The sequence below is a fragment of the Cebus imitator genome, unplaced genomic scaffold, assembly GCF_001604975.1.
Source record: "Cebus imitator isolate Cc_AM_T3 unplaced genomic scaffold, Cebus_imitator-1.0 Scaffold291, whole genome shotgun sequence".
In the NCBI taxonomy this organism is placed as follows: domain Eukaryota; kingdom Metazoa; phylum Chordata; class Mammalia; order Primates; family Cebidae; genus Cebus; species Cebus imitator.
In genome coordinates, this window is record NW_016107606.1 from 3,628,761 (window position 1) to 3,649,263 (window position 20,503).

Here is a 20,503-nt window from a genome sequence, read left to right on the forward strand (position 1 = left end):
TTCCTCTGTCACCCAGGCGGGAATGCAGTGGCGCAATCTTGGCTCACTGCAACATCCACCTCCCAAGTTGAAGCAAGTCTCTTGCCTTAGCCTCCCAAGTAGCCAGGACTACATGCGCCTGCCACCACACCCAGCTAATTTTTATATTTTTAGTGGAGATGGGATTTTACCATGTTGACCAGGCTGGTCTCAAACTCCCAGCTTCAAGCGATCCACCCGCATCCCAAGGTGCTGGGATTAAAGGCATGAGCCACCGCCCCTGGCCTGAAAACCCCACTTTTATATATATATATGTATATATTTTAAATCAACTGATTATGCTGGGGGCGGTGTCTCATGCCTGTAATCCCAGCACTTTGGGAGGCTGGAGGCATGAGAATCACTTGAACCCAGGAGGCAGAGGTTGCAGTGAGCAGAGATTGTGCCACTGCACTCCAACCAGCCTGGGTAACAGAGTGAGACTCTGTCTCAAAAAAAAAAAAAAAAAATCAACAGATGACAAACCCTGGTTTTCTTATTCAGGGGTTAAAAGAAGCTGATCCATTCATTTGTTCATTTATTCATTTGTTGACAAATGTCTCTTGACTTCTTGACTGCCTACTTTTTGCAAGGCACTGTGCCAGGCACTAAGTAGAAGCTGAACAGAAGCCCCTGTTCTCCTGACACTTAAAAGCTAATGCTGATAACATTATAATTTTTGTTTTTATTTTTTTCACACAGGGTCTCACTCTGTTGTCCAGGCTGGAGTGCAGTGGCTCAATCATGAGTTACTGCAGCCTTGAACTTCTGAGCTCAAATGATCCTCCTGCCTCAGCCTCCCGAGTAGCTGGGACTATAGGCATATGCCACCACATCCGGCCATTACTTTTTAAAAGAGGCTCTGAGTACTCTACATATGTTAATTCATTTATGGATCCCAGTAGCCAGCCCTGGGATGAAAATACTCTTATTATTTCCATGTTACTAATAGGGAATCTGAAGCTTACTTAGGTTAAGGAGCTCCTCCAAGGTGATAGGACTGGTTGGAGTGGAGCTGGGATTCAGTCTTGGCCAGTCTGATACCACAGTTCATCTCTAAAACAGGAGTCAGCACACTACAGACCACAGGCCAAGTCCAGCCTGTTTTTATAAATAAAGTTTTATTGGAACACGGGCATTCTCTCATTCATTTACGTGGTATTGATGGCTGCTTTTGTGTAACAACAGCATTTGAGCAGTTGTGGGTAACTAGAGTGGTGTAGGGTAGAGTCATGCTCTTTAAAATGTGAGCCCCCAGAGTGGGAAGTTCCAAGCTGAGATCTCAATCCCAGAGTGATCTTTTTGCTGAATAATTTGTGGTTTTTTGTTTGGTTGTTTGTTTGTTTGTTTGAGACAGAGTCTTGCTCTGTCGCCAGGCATCAGGCTGGAGTGCAGTGGCGCGATCTCGGCTCACTGCAACCTCCGCCTCCCAGGTTCAAGCAATTCTGCCTCAGCCTCCCGAGTAGCTGGGACTACAGGTGCGTGCCACCACGCCCAGCTAATTTTTTTTTTTTTTTTTGTATTTTTAGTAGAGATGGGGTTTCACCATGTTGGTCAGGGTGGTCTCAATCTCTTGACCTCGTGATCCGCCCACTTCAGCCTCCCAAAGTGCTGGGATTACAGGCGTGAGCCACCGCGCCAGGCCGGAATTTGTAGTTTAATCAGCTCCCCAAATACCCACTATCTCTGCTTTGATCTGAACAGAGAATGACAAAGAAACTTGTCTCCTTTCTGGAGTGAAAGTATTTCCTTCCCATTCAAAATGGGTCTAGAAAGATTCAGCAAGGGGAATGACAGCTGAAGGTGTTCTGTGTAGTGCTTGGCAACCAGTCAGTACTCAGCAAACGTCCGCTTCCTTCTGACGCCTGCCCTTGCCACCTGCTGAACCAAAATTTGCTGCCTGCCTGAGCTTGCAGTGGTTTGTATACTATGGACACAATGCTTTATGCTTTAAAACAGACATTGAACATTTCATATAATAAAGTGAGGGTTGGAAGTATGTTTCACAAATCAGAATAAATTGTTTGGGTCCAGCTGATGAGTCCGGGGGTCAGGGTGGGGGGCAACCATTGCGTTCTATTTGAGGCAGTGAATTCTCTTTCTTTGTCTAGAAGACCAAAGTAGACAGCAAAAAGGGAATGGGCACTCACATGAGTGGGAGCAGGACGCTTGCCTGGGCAGCCTCTGGATGACTCTTTCCAAGACTGTGTCAATCTTGGTCCCTCCACCCCCAACACCAGCATTAAAAGCCTCGTCTCTAACCAGACTCTGAGCCATTTGCCTGACACTGAAAAACTGCTGAGTTTTCCTGCCAAATATATAACCACATTTTTTTTTATAGGTACAAATCACCTTCAAGTCACTTCTCCTTTTGCAGTTAAGGTTACTAAATCTGCCCAGCACTTTTGTTCTTTAGAAGAACATAGACTTTTTGGTTAGACTGGGCTTTAAGTCCTTTTCCATTCTACTAACTGTGTGACCTTGGGAAAAACTTTTAACCTCTGTGAGCCTCAGTCTCATGATTTGTAATAATAATAGTTACCAATTTCATCCACCTGCATAACATATATTTGAGTGCCGATTGTATGCCAGGCACTGTGAAAAGCTATAAATTTCACAGCAAATAAGAAAGACAAGATCCTTATCTTTGTGGATCTTACCGTCTAATAGAAGGCACTATAATAATCAAGTAAATATACTCAAGATTGTTTCAGATGGTGATAAACGATATGAAGGGAATATAGAGGGTGATGTAATAGAGTGAGCCACTTAAGTGACATTGAGGGAAGATCTGAAGTATGAGAATGAGCATTAACCATGGGAAGAGCTGTTAATAGTATCAAGCTGAGGGAACACTGAGCACAAAGGTGTGGAGATGGGAAAAGAAGTGTTGTTTTAGGGCAGGACACGGTGGCTCATGCCCGTAACACCAACACTTTAGGAGGCCAAGGTGGGCAGATCACTTGAGGTCAGGAGTTCAAGACCAGCCTGGTCAACATGGTGAAACCCCGTCTCTTCTAAAAAAAAAAAAATTACATGGGCATGGTGGGGTGTGCCTATAATCCCAACTACTTGGAAGCTAAGGTGGGAGAATCACTTGAACCCAGGAGGTTGCAGTGAGCCAAGATTGACCGCTACACTCCAGCCTGGGCAACAGAGCGAGATCCATCTCAAAAAAAAAAAAAAATTGTTGTTGTAGGAACAGAGAGTAGCATAGTGTCAAGAGAGAAGGTGGTATGAGATGAGATCAGACAGAGAGGCGGAGGCCCGATCAGATGGGCTTTACGGATCATGGTAAGAATTTTAGATTTTCTTCTAATCACGGTGGGAAGTCAATAAAAGAATTTTACAGGGTTCCTATTTTCTATTTCTTTTTCTTTTTTTAATCTCTGAGACAAGGTCTAGCTCTGTCACCCAGGCTGGAGTGCTGTGCTGTGATCATGGTTCACTGCAGCCTTGGCCTCCTGGGCTCAAGGAATCTGCCTCACTCAGCCTTCCGAGTAGCTGGGACTACAAGCATGTGCAGTGGCGCCTGGCTATTTTTTATTTTTAGAAATAGGGTCTCACTATGCTGCCCAGGCTGATCTTGAACTTCTGGCCTTGAACAATCCTCCTGCCTGAGCCTCCCAAGGTGTTGAGATTATAGGCATGAGCCACCATGCCCAGCCGTGCGATTCATGTTTTGAAAAGATCAGTTTTGTTGCTTTGTGAAAAGATTATACAAAACAAGAGAGGCCAGGGTTATTGTAAGGATTACCTACAATTACAAATGTAAAGTAATGAGCACAGCCCCGGGCACATGTAAATTCTCTTTGAATGATAATTAGTTGGTCTGGAAAGTCTAAGCCTCTCCTGTCCAATACAGAAGCCATTCACCACATGTGATTACTGAGCATTTGAAATGTACCTAATGCAACCAAGGACTTAAATGTCTCATTTTATTTAATTTTAATTAATTTAAATTAAAACACTGATATTCGATTCAGTTACTGGAAAGAACATTTGAAAAAACTTAAATATATGAATCAATTTTTTAAAATATAAATTTTATGAAATGTGAATACAGACTCAATTATTTTGGATGAAAATCTGATGTCCAAATTGAGATATACTATAAAATACACACTTGGCCTCAAAGACTTAGAAAAAGAGAATCTAAAATAACTTGTTATGGCTGGGCACAGTGGCTCATGCCTATAATCCTAGCACTTTGGGAGGCTGAGGCTGGTGGATCACCTGTGGTCCAGAGTTCAAGACAAGCCTGGCCAACATGGCGAAACCGCATCTCCACTAAAAATACAAGAAATTAGCCAGGCATGGTAGTGCACACTTGTAATCCCAGCTACTTGGGAGGTTGAGACAGGAGAATCACTTGAATCCAGGAGGCAGAGATTACAGTGAGTTGAGATCGTGCCACTGCACTCTATCCTGGGTGACACAGCGAATGATAAAAAATTAAAACAAACAAAAAATTGTTAAACATTTATATATTGATCGTATGTCCAAGAGATACTTTAGACATATTTAAATAAAATGTTAATTGTATTTAATAATAGTAAATATTAAATCAATTTTACTTATTTTACTGTTTTTAATGCCAATACTAGGAAATTTAAAATTTGACCGGGTATACTGGCTCACACCTATAATCCCAGCACTTTGGGAGGCCAAGGCTGGAAGATACCCTGAAGGCCAGCAAATCAAGACCAGCCTGGTAAAAATAGCAAGCCCCTCTCTCTACCAAAAAAATAAAAATTAATTAAGGCACAATGGCATTTGCCTGTAGTCCCAGCTACTTGGGGGACTGAGGTGAGAGGATGGCTTGAACCCAGGATGTTGAGGCTGCAGTGAGCTATGATTGTGTGCCACTGCACTACAGCCTGAGCGACAAAGTAAGGCCCTGTCACAAAACAAAAATAAAATAAAGTAATAAAATATGTGTGGCCAGGCACAGTGGCTTATGCATGTAATCACAGCATTTTGGGAGGCTGATGAGGGAGGATCACTTGAGGCCAGGAGTTTGAGGCTGCAGTGAGCTAGAATTATGCCATTACACTCAGCCTGGACAACAGAATGAGATCCGGTCTCTAATAAATAACTAGGCTGGGAGCTACACTCCAGCCTGGGCGACAGAGCCTGTAATCCCAGCACTTTAGGAGGCTGAGGTGGGAGGATCACCTGAGGTCAGGAGTTCGAGACCAGCTTGTCCAACATGGTGAAACTCCGTCTCTACTAAAAAAAATACAAAAATTAGCTGGGCATGGTGGCAGATACCTGTAATCCCAGCTACCAGGGAGGCTGAGACAGGAGAATCACTTGAACCTGGGAGGTAGAGGTTGCAGTGAGTGGAGATCACACCACTGCACTCCAGCCTGGGCAACAAAGAATGAAACTCCATCTCAAAAATTAAGTAAATAAATAAATCAATAAATAACATATGTGGTTCACATTGCTTTTCTGTTGGGCATGCTGATCTAAGGGAAAACAAAAATGTAGACATATAGATGCACAGAATGCTAATTCTCAATTATGTCTCTTAACAGAAATTTTAATTCAAGGATTGGAACTGGGAAAAATTAAGAAGCAAAAGCATCTTTTGGAAACACTGTAGGAATGCATAATCCACATCTTATTTATTTATTTATTTTTATTTTATTATATATTTTGTTTGAGACAGAGTCTCACTCTGTTGCCCAGGCTGGAGGGCAGTAGCACAATCTCAATTGACTGAAACATCCGCCTCCTGGGTTCAAGCGATTCTCATGCCTCAGCCTCCCGAGTAGCTGGGATTATAGGCTTGCGTCACCACATCTAGCTAATTTTTATATTTTTAGTAGAGACAAGGTTTCACTATGTTGGCCAGGCTGGTCTCAAACTCCTGGCCTCAAATAATTCTCCTGCTTTGGCCTCCCAAAGTGCAGGATTACAGGCATGAGCCGCCATGCCCGGCCTTATGTATTCTCATATACATCTCATTCTCAAGGAGTTCCTTCAGTATCCCTGACTGTTCCTTAATTTTGGATCCTCCTTTGGCAAGCTCAAGAAGCCCAATCACAGGGGAAAGAGAGAGAATGGAGCTCAGGACTTAGAGGGTCCCAGAATGTAAGGTTTTATCCGCAAAACCAACTGGGCTCAATACCTTAAGGTATTAGTATAATACTTTGAGCACAGAAAGGACTGAGTCAGTCCAGCATAAGTTTAAATCGCTTACTCCAGGGAATGTAGTTGCATAGGGCTTCCCAAAAGCTTGGAAGGTATGCATAAGTCACTGGGGGAGGCAGGAGTGATTTCTGTCTCTGCCTGTAGATTTCCTGCAAAGCAGTTCATTTTAAGTTAAAGATACATGCCAGGGTCTGCACTAAGTGTTTTAGGTTTGTTATCTCATTTATTTATTTATTTATTTATTTAGAGATGGAGGCTCGCTCTTGTTGTGCAGGATGGAGTGCAGTGGTGCAATCTCAGCTCACTGCAGTTGCCACCACCCAGGTTCAAATGATTCTCCTGCCTCAGCCTCCCAGGTAGCTGGAAGTATAGGCACGCACCACCACGCCAGTTAATTTTTGTCTTTTTAGTAGAGACGGGGTTTCACCATATTGGCCAGGCTGGTCTCGAACTCCTGACCTCAGATGCACCACCTGCCTCGGCCTCCCAAAGTGCTGGGATTACAGGTGTGAGCCACTGCCTGGCCTCAGGTTTGTTATCTCTTTTAAGCCTCAAGAAACCTTATGAGGTAAGTATCACTGTCACATTCATACTATATTACCAAGGTTTGATGACTTGTCTAAGGTCACATACCTCGTAATAGACAATCTATGCTCTTAACCACCATACTGGACAGAATCTATGCTCTTAACCACCATACTGGACAGCAATCCAGTTGTCATGCTAGTGACCCAAAAGACCATCCTTAAGGAAGAGACTCCTTCTCTTTTTTCCTCCATTACTACCAGCTACACTGAGACTTGCTCGTTTCTTCCTAATCTCTGACCTGTTTCCAGCACAGAGCTGGCCACAAAATAAGTGGGCAACACCTTACTGATTGAGTGATGGACTTGTGTCATTAAGAAACCACTGACCTGCTCCCCCCTAAAAAAAAAAAAAAAAAAAAAAAATCCCTGAAGGAAACTGGTTCTTTTGCTACTTTTTTGATTTATTTGTATATCCACCACTGGACCTAGTACGATGCCTAGCCTTTATTCATTATTCAATAATTCATGTTCAGCATTGATTCTTTCAACAAACTTGGGTGCTCAGCTCTCTATCTGGGGGGTGTGAATTCATAAATCTTGCCACTATTAATAATAATAGTAGTAAATAACAATAGTAATAATAAAATCACTATTAGTAATTAATCATAATAATGGTAAATTTGTGAGATCTTCATTCATAGTAATAATGATTACAATAACAGCAAACATTTATTGAGGACTTACTATGCTAGGTGCTATTAGTATTAAAGTGGCCGGGTGCAGTGGCTCCCTCCTGTAATCCCAGCACTTTGAGAGGCCAAGGTGGGTGGAGTGCTTGACTTCAGGAGTTTGAGACCCGCCAGGGCAATATGGCAAACTCCGTCTCCATAAAAAAATACAAAAATTAGCCAGGTGTGATAGTTAATCAGGTGTGATAATAATCAGTCCCAGCTACTCGAGAGGCTGAGGTGGGAGGATCGCTTGAGTCCAGGAGGTCAAGGCTGCAGTGAGCTGAGATCATACACTGCACTCCAGTTGGGGTGACAGAGCAAGAACCTGCCTCAAAAAAAATTTTTTTAAGTATTTTTTCTATCTTGAATGCTTCATTTTCTGTGTTTTAAATAAGACATGACACCATTTAATTCTTAACCCTATAACTCCAAAAATGTCAGTATCTACTTACTCAAGTGAGGAGAGCTGAGTGGCCAGTGTTTGGGCCATAAATTTCTGAAATAGGATGTTCACTGATCCCTTACAACTGTAAACAGGGCAAGCTTGGTCTCTGCTCTGGGAAAATATAAACAGAACCACCTCTGAATCAAAAACATTTCTTATCCTTTTACAGGATGATTGTAAGGACTAAGAAACAAAATCTTCATGTTACCAGGAATCAATGAGTTGGCTTCCATCATTAAAACTTTGTTTCTTGCTTCATGTTCTATGTATATTTAAGCAGCATCCAACTATTTATTGTTCCTAAAAATGCTTCTGATATTTTCATTCTCCAGATTGTGTATCTTTTTACCTATCCCGGGTTGTTCTTTCCCCCACACCCCCCAACCCCCCAATGAGTGAACTATTCCTCTTTCTACAGCCTAACTCGAATATCTTATTAGTGAAGACATACCAAACTGGGCAGTTGCACTTTGTTTTGTTTTTTGCTTGTTTGTTTGTTTTTGGTATAAAAAGAAAGACAGATTGCTTCTTCTTTTGGGCTCAGTAACTTCTTTATTTTCCCTCTCTACTCCCCCAGTAGTCTGTGAGCTCCTGATGATGGGGAAGGGCAGGGACTGTGTCTTATTAGGCTGTCTGGTCCCCAGCTACCAGCACAAGACCTGCCATATAATATTATTGTAGCTAATATTCATTAAACACTGTGCTAATATTCATTAAACAAGTTTAATGAAACGCTGTTCATTAAACTTGTTCTCCCAACAAGTTTGTGAGGTAGGTACCATTCTTACCCATCCCAATTTTTACATATGAGGTAAATTCATGTATTAAAAAGCTGGCCAGGCTCTGTGGCTCACACCCGTAATCCCTGCATGTTAGGAGGCTGAGGCGGGAGGATTGTTTGAGCCCAGGAGTTTGAAACCAGCCTGGTTTTTTAAATATAGACAGAATCTCCCTCTGCTGTTCAGACCAAAGTGCAGTGGCATAATCACAGCTCACTGCAACCTCTGACTCCTAGGTTCAAGCATCCTCCCACCTCAGCTAAGGCTACAGATATGTGCCACTGTGCCTGACTAATATATATATATATATATACACATATATATGTGTATATATATATGTGTGTATATATATATGTATATATAAGTATACATATTTGCATATATACACATATATATACATATATGTGTGTATATATATATACATATATGTGTGTGTGTATATATATATATATATATATATATATATACATATCTCTCTCTAAAGAGAGAGAGAGAGAGAGAGAGAGATGGGTTTTGCCATGTTGCTCCGGCTAGTCTCAAACTCCTGCCCTCAAGATATCCTCCCATCTCCATCTTCCAAAGTGCTAGGATTACAGACATGAGCTACCACACTCAGCCTCCCTTTACACTTTTTAAATTCTGGATGTATTTCTAAAAATTCAGAAATATTAAAACCAAAAATCTGATATATTGTTGATGTTTTAGTACATACAGCTTTCAACTTACAAAAAATACAACTGTGTGCATAACCTCATTTAGATGTAAATTCAGAAAATAAGTTTCATACTCTTCCTGAAAGGCTCTTCTAGCTATCTATCTCTGCAATAGGGTCTGTGAATTACAGAAAATTATCTGCTGTCACGGCTGGTTACTGTCTGGCTACCTTGAGGATGGGTACTATATTTCAATTCTGTGATCCCAGCACAATGCCCAGGGTCTAATAAACATTCAATGAACATTTCTCGAACGACTGTATAGGGCAACCACTTTTGGTCTCAGGGTTCCCTTACACTCTTAAAAATTATTGAGGTTAGTCTGAGTGCAGTAGTGTTTACAACTAACTGATCACCACCAGTTACAGATCTTTTTTATTTCTTCTCTACTCTCACTGCTTCACTTGGCTAGCCCTTAAAAAATAAAAATGGGCCGGGCGCAGTGGCTCACGCCTATAATCCCAGCACTTTGGGAGGCCAAGGAGGGCGGATTGCTTGAGCTCAGGAGTTCAAGACCAGTCTGAGCAACATAGTAAAACTCTGTCTCTACTAAAAATACAAAAAATTAGCCGGGCATGGTGGCGCGCACCTGAGGTCCCAACTACTAGGGAGGCTGAGGCAAGAGAATCTCTTGAGCTCCGGAAGTTGAGGCTGCAGTGAGTCGAGGCTGTAATTGCGCCACTGCACTCCAGCCTGGGCGACAGACCGAGACTCTGTCTCAAAAATAAATAAATAAATAAATAAAGAGTGAAACCAACACCACAGGGATAGACTTCTTTTTTTTTTTTTTTTTTGAGACGGAGTTTCACTCTTGTTACCCAGGCTGGAGTGCAGTGGCGCGATCTCGGCTCACCGCAACCTCCGCCTCCTGGGTTCAGGCAATTCTCCTGCCCCAGCATCCTGAGTCGCTGGGATTACAGGCACGCGCCACCATGCCCAGCTAATGTTTTGTATTTTTAGTAGAGACAGGGTTTCACCATGTTGACCAGGATGGTCTCGATCTCTTGACCTCGTGATCCACCCGCCTCGGCCTCCCAAAGTGCTGGGATTACAGGCTTGAGCCACCGCGCCCGGCTTTTTTTTTTTTTGAGACGGAGTTTCACTCATGTTATCCAGGCTGGAGTGCAATGGCGCAATCTCGACTCACCGCAACCTCCGCCTCCTGGATTCAGGCAATTCTCCTGCCTCAGCCTCCTGAGTAGCTGGGATTACAGGCACGCACCACCATGCCCAGCTAATTTTTTGTATTTTTAGTAGAGACGGGGTTTCACCGTGGATCACGAGGTCAAGAGATCAAGACCATCCTGGCTTAGACTTCTTTTTGTCCTTTTTTTCCTCTTGTGAAGAGTAACGCGGAGTCTTGCCGTAACACAAGATGGCAACCTTCTCTCAAATGTCACTCCGTACAATGACGTCATACAGCGACCGTGCCTTTTCTTCCTGAGAATTTCCACTACATTTCCCAGGATGCTTTGCCAATAGCGACGCCCTTAGTCGTCATAGACGGAAGTGCTCCTGACTGAGCGGAAGTAGAAGATCTCGGAGGCTAAGAAGGTGGAGACCGCAGAAGCTGAAAGGTTGTGAGTAACCCCGTGGGTCTAAGCGTCTTGGCTGCTAGGAACGAAGTTAGGGAATAATCTAATGGGAAGCGCGAGGCGTCACTTCGCTAACCCTAGGAGTTCAAACTCTTGTGTTCTTCTGGTAGACCTGGGAACAAAGAGAAACAAGACATTGCTGTGGAGGCGAAGTGTCCGTATTAACATCTTGTTGGTTTTTAAGTTTTCTTGGAATAAATTAGGGCGAATTCGGACTCCTGTCGTGACACAAGGGTCGTTGGCGTGATTTTGCTGCAACTAGAGCAATTTACATTTTTGCAAATCGCTAGCTGCTGATGGTCTGACTCAGCTTCTACAGCAGTGGCTCGCAATTGGCTGCACATTAGAATCACCTGGGATGCTTAAAAAAAAAAAAAAAAAAATGATGCTCTTGCTTGACGCCACACTAATAAATCAGAGTCTGGTCAGGTTCTGAGCAGTGGTATTTTCTAAAGCATCTCTAATGTTCTCTTTGGCTGCTGAGGTTCACAGTCACTCTTTCTAATGCTTGACTCTGACCTCCATGGTGATCCTGATTAGAGTCACCTGCGCCAGGGCTCCCATTCCACTGTAAGCTGCGTGGGCTCTACCGCACGCATTTGGGTTAAAGTAAACACAGTTTTGGCACGGATTTTATTTTGAGGTCCACTAGAAACGTATTCTTGGGCTTCCTGCGGTGGTGCTAAAAAGACGGATCGTAATTTCTTACTCATGCCTTGGTTATTCTGAATGGAGATTAGAGCTGCTTCCTTTTCCTTGTCACTGTGTTAGTTTCTGCCTAATTTTTGCTATCCAAACAGAACGCGAACAGTGGAACATGGAAGAGTCACATTAAAAACGGCTTCTTTTGTTGCTTATAAGAAGTTCTGGGTAAGGCTCGGTGGCTCACGCCTGTAATCCCAACACTTTGGGAGGCCGAGGAGGGTGGATCACGAGGTCAGGAGTTCAAGACCAGCCTGGCCAAGATAGTGAAACCTTCTCTCTACTAAAACTACAAAAATTAGCTGGGCACGGTGGCAGTTGCCTGTAATCCCAACTACTCGGGACGTTGAGGCAGGAGAATCGTTTGAACCCGGGCAGCAGAGGTTGCAGTGAGCTGAGATCGGACCACTGCACTCCAGCCTGGGTGATGGAGTGAGACTATGTCTCAAAAAAGTAAAGAAATGGCCGGGTGCGGTGGCTCAAGCCTGTAATCCCAGCACTTAGGGAGGCCGAGGCGCGTGGATCACGAGGTCAAGAGATCGAGACCATCCTGGTCAACAAGGTGAAACCTTGTCTATACTAAAAATACAAAAATTAGCTGGGCATGATGGTGCATGCCTGTAGTCCCAGCTACTCGGGAGGCTGAGGCCGGAGAATTGCTTGAACCCAGGAGGCGGAGGTTGCAGTGAGCCGAGATCGTGCCATTGCACTCCAGCCTGGGCAACAACAGCAAAACTCCGTCTCAAAAAAAATGAAAATAAAAATAAATAATAAAAATAAAGAAGTTCTGGTACCAGATTTGACCAGGAAAGGGGTGTTAGTTAAAATGACGTTTGACATCATTATTACTTAAAATAAGCTATATTTTTAAATAATGAATTCCAGTGAAATGAGGTTAGGGTGTTTTTTGGCTGTGATGTAGAGGTTTGTTTAGGTTTGAAACAGAACTTTTAAAATATGAGCACCATTACATAGCCGTTGTTTTGTTTTGTTTTCCCCCAGCTTTAGCGTCACCTCCCTCACTGGGCGGCATGGGGGAGAAGTCAGAGAACTGTAGGGTTCCAGAGGATCTGTTCAATGGTTTGAAGGTTTCAGATATTCAGGAAGCTGAGTGTGCTGGCCCTCCAGTTCCTGATCCCAAAAATCAGCATTCCCAGAGTAAGCCGCTCAGGGGTGATGAGGCCTATCTCCAGGAGGACCAGGGAGAAGAGGAGTGTTTTCATGACTGCAGTGCCTCATTTGAGGAGGAGGCAGGAGCAGACAAGGTTGAAAACAAATCTAATGAAGATGTGAATTCCTGTGAACTAGATGAAGAATACCTAATAGAACTGGAAAAAAACATGTCAGATGAAGAGAAACAGGTAAGTATTTTGTTTCTTGTGGAAGATCTGCTACTTTCACTGCATTTTAAAATAATGTGGTTGGTACTGCATCATAGACCACTGCATCTGTGGTAAAGAATAACTTGCCCCTTTGTCATCTTATTGTTTTAGTAGTGATGAATCTGAGATAAATCAGTAGCATAACAGGGAAGCACTGAGTGTGTCTGCTTAGCAAAGAAATTTTCATTCTTTTCTGTGAACCTTGAGTTCTATGTTCATCTTATACTTCAGTAGTCTAACGTAAGAGTCCTTTTGTTTCATTATTTTCAAAATGTATACATCCTTTTTAGTTTTCTATTATGACCTTTTCTGTGGTTGGCTGCTGAAATTTTTGTAACGAACATTTTTATGTTTATGCCACATTATATTTATGCTACATTTATGCTTATGAACATTTCCTGTTTATGCTTATCCCTTGTTAGCAAAATACGACTGCCTGAATATCTTGGTGGAGTTTGGGTTGCAGAGATCTTGAGGAACATAATCATGTTTGATTATAGCTAGCTGTTGTTTGCTGAAAGCCTGCAATGTGCCATCCACTGACTTAAAATGTTACTTGTGTTTTTGTTGATTTTCACAACATGCCTGAGATACACACTTAGCATTTCCCATAAGGAAACAGCTTAAGAGTGGTGAAGTAACTAGCCCAAAATCAAACACCTAATGAATTGCAGAACTAATTCTCAAATCAAATCTGTTTGATTCCAAAGCCAGAGTATAATGTAGAATGTAATAACAAAAACATCTGTCTTTCTACAAAGCAGATAAACTAATAAAATGTACAGTCTCCTGCTTCTTTTCTCTGGGGCTACACCCTTAACTGGGCAGGCCTTCACTTTTGGAGACATCTGCTGTCCTACTTCCTTCTGCTTGCACAAGCTAGGTAGTCTATGGAGAGTCACTGTAATATCTTGAGTTTGTCTACAAAGAACTTGAACAAGATTGTAGTTTCTACCACTAACAAGCTTACTCACTGAACAGGTTGTGATACATTGGTAATGAGTTGAGATCATAAACGTGCAGCCTAAGCCTAACAGTGGGGGTGGGAAAGTCCTGGGGTGGGAAGGAGCGTCTTCTCTTTCCTCTTTCCTTGGCATTTTTGATTATCAAATCAGTTAGCTTTATGTGAACTTACTCGCTTTTTGTGCTAGTGTCTGCCACCAGAACAGGAGGAAAAAGGGTAAAAATGAGCCAAGTTTATAAACTGCCAAAGCAAATACAGCTCAAAAAAATTAAATACTGTTCCATAGCATTATAGCGGGTTTCAGTCTTTTTAGAAACACTGATTATGCATCTATGTTAAAAATTTAGCAATGCTTTTCTGATACCTTAATGTATTTTACCCTGAAATCATAACAAATTTTCTAATGCCCTCTGGATTTGACAGTTGAATGGTTTGGCTCAAGGTGTCACAAAGTCTGATCCCCACCTCTAATTTAGTAAAACTTTTTTTGTTACTTTTGTATCCTAGATCAGAAAATCATACTTTAAGGTCTATAAATACTTTTAGGATTTTTTTTTTTTTTTATTTTTTTTATTTTTGCGACAGGATCTCACTCTGTTACCCAGGCTGGATGGGCTCAAATGGATCCTCCTACCTTAGCCTCCTGAGTAGCTGGGACAACAGGCATGCCCTACCCTGGCTGGCTAATTTTTGTAGGTTTTTTGGTAGAAGCAATGTCTCACTACATTGCCCAGGCTGGCCTCCATCTCCTGGGCTTAAGCAGTCCTCCCAATTTGGCCTCCCAGAGTGCTGGGATTACAGGCATGAACCAGCACACCCAGCCAGGATAATTATTTTTATTGCCTGTAAGTTTAATATTCTAGGTAGAACAATACATTTTTTCACTTTTTTCCCTCCTTTTAAAAATTGAGATATCATTTAGTGAAACACTATGTCAGGACTAATGTGTAGAATTCAGTGAGTTTTGACAATTATATACACCTGTGTAACTCGCATTTCTATGAAGATAGAGAACATTTACCTCATGTCAGAAACTGGATTTGTGTGCTTTATCAGTCATTCCTTTCCCAACCCCACCAGTCTCTGGTTAACCACTGTTCTGATTCCTATCTCATAGGTGGCTTTTTCCTGATCCAGACTTGTATATAAATATAATTATACAGTAGTATTCATATTTAAAACATAAATATTTTCTATTATTTTATACATATCAGTCTAAGTGTTTTCATAGCTGAATTTGAAAATTTGTATGAATAGCTCATAACAGTAACATACTGTAGTGCTAGTCCTGTTATTTAGAGAAATGTAAGCCACTAACTCCACTTTAAGGAAACAACCTATGAGAGTACAAATTGCCTTCAGCTAATTGTGGTACTTACTCTATTAGCTGTTTTCATGCTATTTTGATAAATATCTTTCTGAAATTTTCAAGAAGCCAGCAAAATAGGTGAAGAAATGTCTTCTGCATATGGTTTGGGTTTAATAGGTCATTAGGAACAGGATAGTTTTACATTTGAATCTTTCTTAACAGATAAAAGTTCAGATAGTTAACAACAAAAAACAAATAGGCCGGGTGCAGTGGCTCACGCCTGTAATCCCAGCACTTTGGGAGGCTGAGGCAGGCAGATCACCTGAGGTTGAGAATTTGAGACCAGCCTGACCAACACAGAGAAACCCCATCTCTACTAAAAATACAAAATTAGTCAGGCATGGTGGTGCATGCCTGTAATCCCAGCTACTTGGGAGGCTGAGGCAGGAGAATCACTTGAGCCTGGGAACCTGAGGCTGCAGATTGCGCCATTGTACTCCAGCCTGGGCAATAAGAGCGAAACTTCATCTCAAAAAAAAAACACAAATGACCAAAAAATGTAAAAAGACTTTCAGCCTCATTAATAATAATAAATAATACAAACTAAAACATTATGTCTAATCTGTCAGATCAGAACGCTGATCTGATGGTGACAAGGAGAGGATATTGGAACTCATATATTAATACTGTGAATTTAAATTGTTATGTTACTGCATGGGATGTAGATACCAAATTTTTATATGAACATTTCTTTAGATAGGGCTATCAATGGGCTCTTCTGCTATGATAGGAACGTTCTACATCTGCACCACACAGTAAGGTAGCTGCTGACTACATCAGGCTGTTGAGCACTTAAATGTGGCTATTACAGCTGAAGAACTGAATTTTACATAACTAATTTAAATACTCACACGGGGTGGCTCACACCTGTAATCCCAGCACTTTGGGAGGCTAAGGCGGGCAGTTCACCAGAGGTAAGGAATTTGAGACCAGCCTGGCCAACATGGTGAAACCCCATCTCTACCAAAAATACAAAAATTAGCCAGGCCTGGTGGCAGGCGCCTGTAATCCCAGCTACTCGGGAGGTTGAGGCAGGAGAAGTGCTCGAAACCAGGAGGTGGAGATTGCAGTGAGCCAAGATCACACCCCTGCATTCCTGCCTGGCAGGCAAGAACAAGACTCCATCTCAGAAAATAAATAAAAAGTCACACGGGCCAGGGACAGTGGCTCATTCCGATAATCCCAGCACTTGGGAGGCTGAGGCTGGAGGAGTACTTGAACCCAAGAGTTTGAGACCAGCCTGGGCAACATAGTGAGACCCTGCCTCTCAAAAAAAAATTTTTTTAAGCCTTTAAAAAAATAATAACCACATGTTTACAAGCCTATAGCCCCACCACTCAGGAGGCCGAGGCAGGAGGATCCCTGGAGCCTGGGAGTTTGAGGCTGCAGTGAGCCATGATCGTGCCATTGCACTCCAGCCTGTGCAACAGAGTGAGACCTTGTCTCAAAATGAATAAATAAATAATTTTAATTAAAATAGTCATATGTGCCTAATAACTATCATACTGGACATGACAGCACTAACACTGATTCTCTTGTAGCCATTTATTCAAGGAAATTGTTAGAAATATGCACAAATGTATATACATAGATGTATTGTAGCATCATTCATAATTTTAGAAAGCTAGACAATGTTAAACAGGGTATTTGTAGTATAGTAAATATATTTGGTCTTTGTCCCTGGTTCCTGTCACAAAGCCCCTAAAACCCTTGGAATTTTGTGATAATGTATCTTTTGTTATTCTTAATGCACCCCTTTTGATAACACCTGAGTTCATCCTAATGAGTTAACTTTTAGGGTATGGCCTATCAATAGCCTAAGGATGGAGCCAGTCACCAAAAAGACCAAGTGATTAGAGGTTTAGAGGGTTGGAACTTTTGGCACTATCTACCAAACTCCAGGAAAGGAAGAGGGCAAAGCTCCATAAAACCTTTTTTCTTTTTGTGTTTTGAGCCGTCTTGCTGTGTTGCTGTTGTATTGGATCGAGCGTAGAAAGTTAGCACCAATACAAAAGTATGCCAGATTGCAGGGTCATTTATTATGCCGGCGACCACAGAGGACTCACGTCTCTCCAACCTGTGGCGTCAAAAGGAGGGTGCCAAGACTTTTTATACCCGAAAAACCACCTTGGGAGTGAGGGTGAGGAGTGGGGATGGGGATGAAAAGGTTTTGGAGATTCCAAGGGCTAGGGGATTCTGTGATTCACCTCCTGGGCGGAGACGAGGGCGGGGGTCTCCGGACATTCCAAGGGCCAGGGGACTTTTGTCATTCTGTTTGTTACTTCAGTGGTTTACAGAAGTCAAGATAAGCATTTGTTTACACACAGATCTTAGTTATCCTGGGCTGCTTATTTTAGTTATTACTAAATAACTAAAGCAAAGGCTAGCAATTCTGGCACAATATCACATTGCCCAGGCTGGAATGCAAAGGTGCGATCATAGCTCACTGCAGCCTTTGACCTCCTGGGCTCAAGCAGTCCTCCTACATCAGTGTCCCAAGTAGCTGGGACCATAGGCGCCCGCCAAGACACCTGGCTAATTTTGTTTGTATTTGAAATGAGGTCTCACTATGTTGCCCAGGCTGGTCTCGAACTGCTGGGCTCAAGCAATATTCCCTTATCAGCCTCCCAAAGTGCTAGGATTACAGCTGTAAGCTGCTACGCCTGGCCTATAAAAAATCTTGAACAAGAAATCTGATGAGCTTCCAGGTTGGTGAGCACATGGAGGTGTTAAGAGGGTGGTACCCAGAGAGGGCATGGCAGCTCTGCACTCCTTCTCCGCTACCTTGTCCTGTGTGTGTCTTCACCTGGCTGTTCTGTATCCTTCATAATAAACTAGTAAGTGCAAGTAAAGTATTTCCCAGAGTTCTGTGAGCCATTCTAGCAAATTATTGAACCCAAGGAGGGGGTGGTAAGAACCTTGCACTAACCAGTCAGTCGGAATCACAGGTTACAACCTGGGACTTGTGATTAGTGTCTGAAGTGGGGCCAGTCTTGTGAGACTAAACTCTTAACCTATGGGATCAGGCACTGTCTACCCGGAGATAGTGTCAGAACTGAATTGAATTGTAGGATATACATTGGAGAATTGTTTAGTGTGGAAAAAACTCACATCTGGTATCAGAACTATTGGGAGGGTATATTAGAGAAAAAATGTGTTCTTCCCAGAGTATTATTTAAATTCTATTGTTGTATTTATGTAGTATACAGTACAGTTGTTAAAAATCTTGGCCAGGCCAGGTGGCTCATGCCTTTAATCCCAGCACTTTGGGAGGCCGAGGCGGGCAGATCACCTGAGGTCAGAAGTTGGAGACCAGCCTGGCCAACATAGTGAAACCCCATCTCTACTAAAAATACAAAAATTAGCCAGCATGGTGGTATGCATCTGTAGTCCTAGCTACTCAGAAGGCTGAGGCACAAGAATTGCTTGAACCTAGGAGGCAGAGGTTGCAGTAAGCCGAGATGGCGCCACTGTGCTCCAGCCTAGGTGACAGAGTAAGGTGCTGTCTCAATCAATAAATAAATAGTTTTTAAGAAAATTTTTAAAAAGATGAATTGTGGGCATGGGAAGCTGCCTGTAATATAATACCAAGTTAATTAATCAGGTTATACAACAATGATGATATTTTTTAAGTTTAAAACTAAACCTATGTGAAAATATGTTTATACTTACAAATTTGAAGGGTATACACCAAAGTATAAGCAGTGAGTAACTTTGAGAGGTGTGATTATTAGGGAATTTTAATTTATATGTAATGCAGTTTTGTAACATTTGCCTTTTTTTACAGTAAGACTATATTACCTTATTTCATTTTAAGAATATAATTAAATAAAAATAGATTATTTACAACCAAAGTGTATGCTTTACCACAAAATCACATAGAGCTGACCTCTGCGGATTTTGGAAAGAAGTGCTATTCCATGTAGGGTTTATGTATTATCAAAGGTTTCTCATTGGACACAACCAAATAGCATTAGCCAAAGTTTGTTAATCAAGCTAACTTCGCTTGACCTATGGCTGGGAAGATAATTCAGGCTCAAATGTAGTGTCACTTCTCAGCAGGACTCGTAAATCAAAAGTAATTGAGGAGGAAAGCAATTAAGATTTGGTAAAAACAGGAAAAGCTGTCAATGAGAGTATAGTGTATTTGTGTTTATGACAGCAGTAAATCTTAACTATTTGTGAAAGCTTAAATATAGACATGACTACCCACAGGAATGGAATTTTACCGAACATTTGAGATGTATTAGGTATGTGAAGCAAATAATTGGTTCTGGGAGGCTTGGCTAGGTGAAGGACAGATGTAGCAGCAGATGAGAATTATAGTAATAATATGAGACAAAAATGCTGTCTTAATTTGTTGGAACTTCTATTAAAAAAAATTTTAGACTCGATAATTTATAAATCATAGAAATTTATTGCTCGTAATTCTGGAGGCTGAGAAGTCCAATATCAAGGTGCCAGCAATTTCAGTGCCTCGTGAGGGCCTGTTTCCTTACAGATGGTACCTTTTATGTCCTCACCCGGCAGAAGGGGCAGGGCAGCTTTCTTCAACCCTTTTTATTTGGACACTAATCCATTCATGAGGATGGAGCCCTTATGACTTAATCACATCCCCAAAGTCCCCATCTCTTAATACCAACACAGTGGGGATTAGGTTTCAACATTAATTTTGGGAGGGATACATTCAGACCATAGTCAGTTTTTATAGTATTAGGACCTATGGCACATACTGCAGAATGTTGGTATTGATTCCATAAGAAAGCCGCCTTTTATGGACTGCTTGTCACAGTGCGGTTTCTTAGACCTCGTGTAAATTTCCTAGGTAATTCATATGCACATACAGAGGCTTGAGGACCACTGTCATGGGGTTGGCACAGTCTTCCTTCATTAAATAGCTGTTGAATGAATAGCATCTTTATCTCCCCAAGGAGAGCCAATAATTGGCCTTACAAGTTACAGAAATTTTTTTTCTCACATTTATTCAAGAAATATTTGCATGGCCGGGCGCGGTGGCTCAAGCCTGTAATCCCAGCACTTTGGGAGGCCGAGGCGGGTGGATCACAAGGTCAAGAGATCGAGACCATCCTGGTCAACATGGTGAAACCCCGTCTCT

At 42.0% G+C, this 20,503-nt stretch overlaps 1 protein-coding gene across 1 annotated transcript in view; it reads left to right on the forward strand.

The window, feature by feature from the left end:
* The first annotated feature begins 10,856 nt into the window (after positions 1-10,856).
* The window catches only part of TTC1 (tetratricopeptide repeat domain 1), a 60,541-nt gene continuing 50,894 nt past the window's right edge, over positions 10,857-20,503 (forward strand). The window contains exons 1-2 of the mRNA XM_017502121.2: positions 10,857-10,955; positions 12,675-13,033. Of these exons, the coding sequence (XP_017357610.1) occupies positions 12,704-13,033 (330 nt within the window). The 5' untranslated portion in view covers positions 10,857-10,955; positions 12,675-12,703. The remainder of the gene's footprint in view (positions 10,956-12,674; positions 13,034-20,503) is intronic.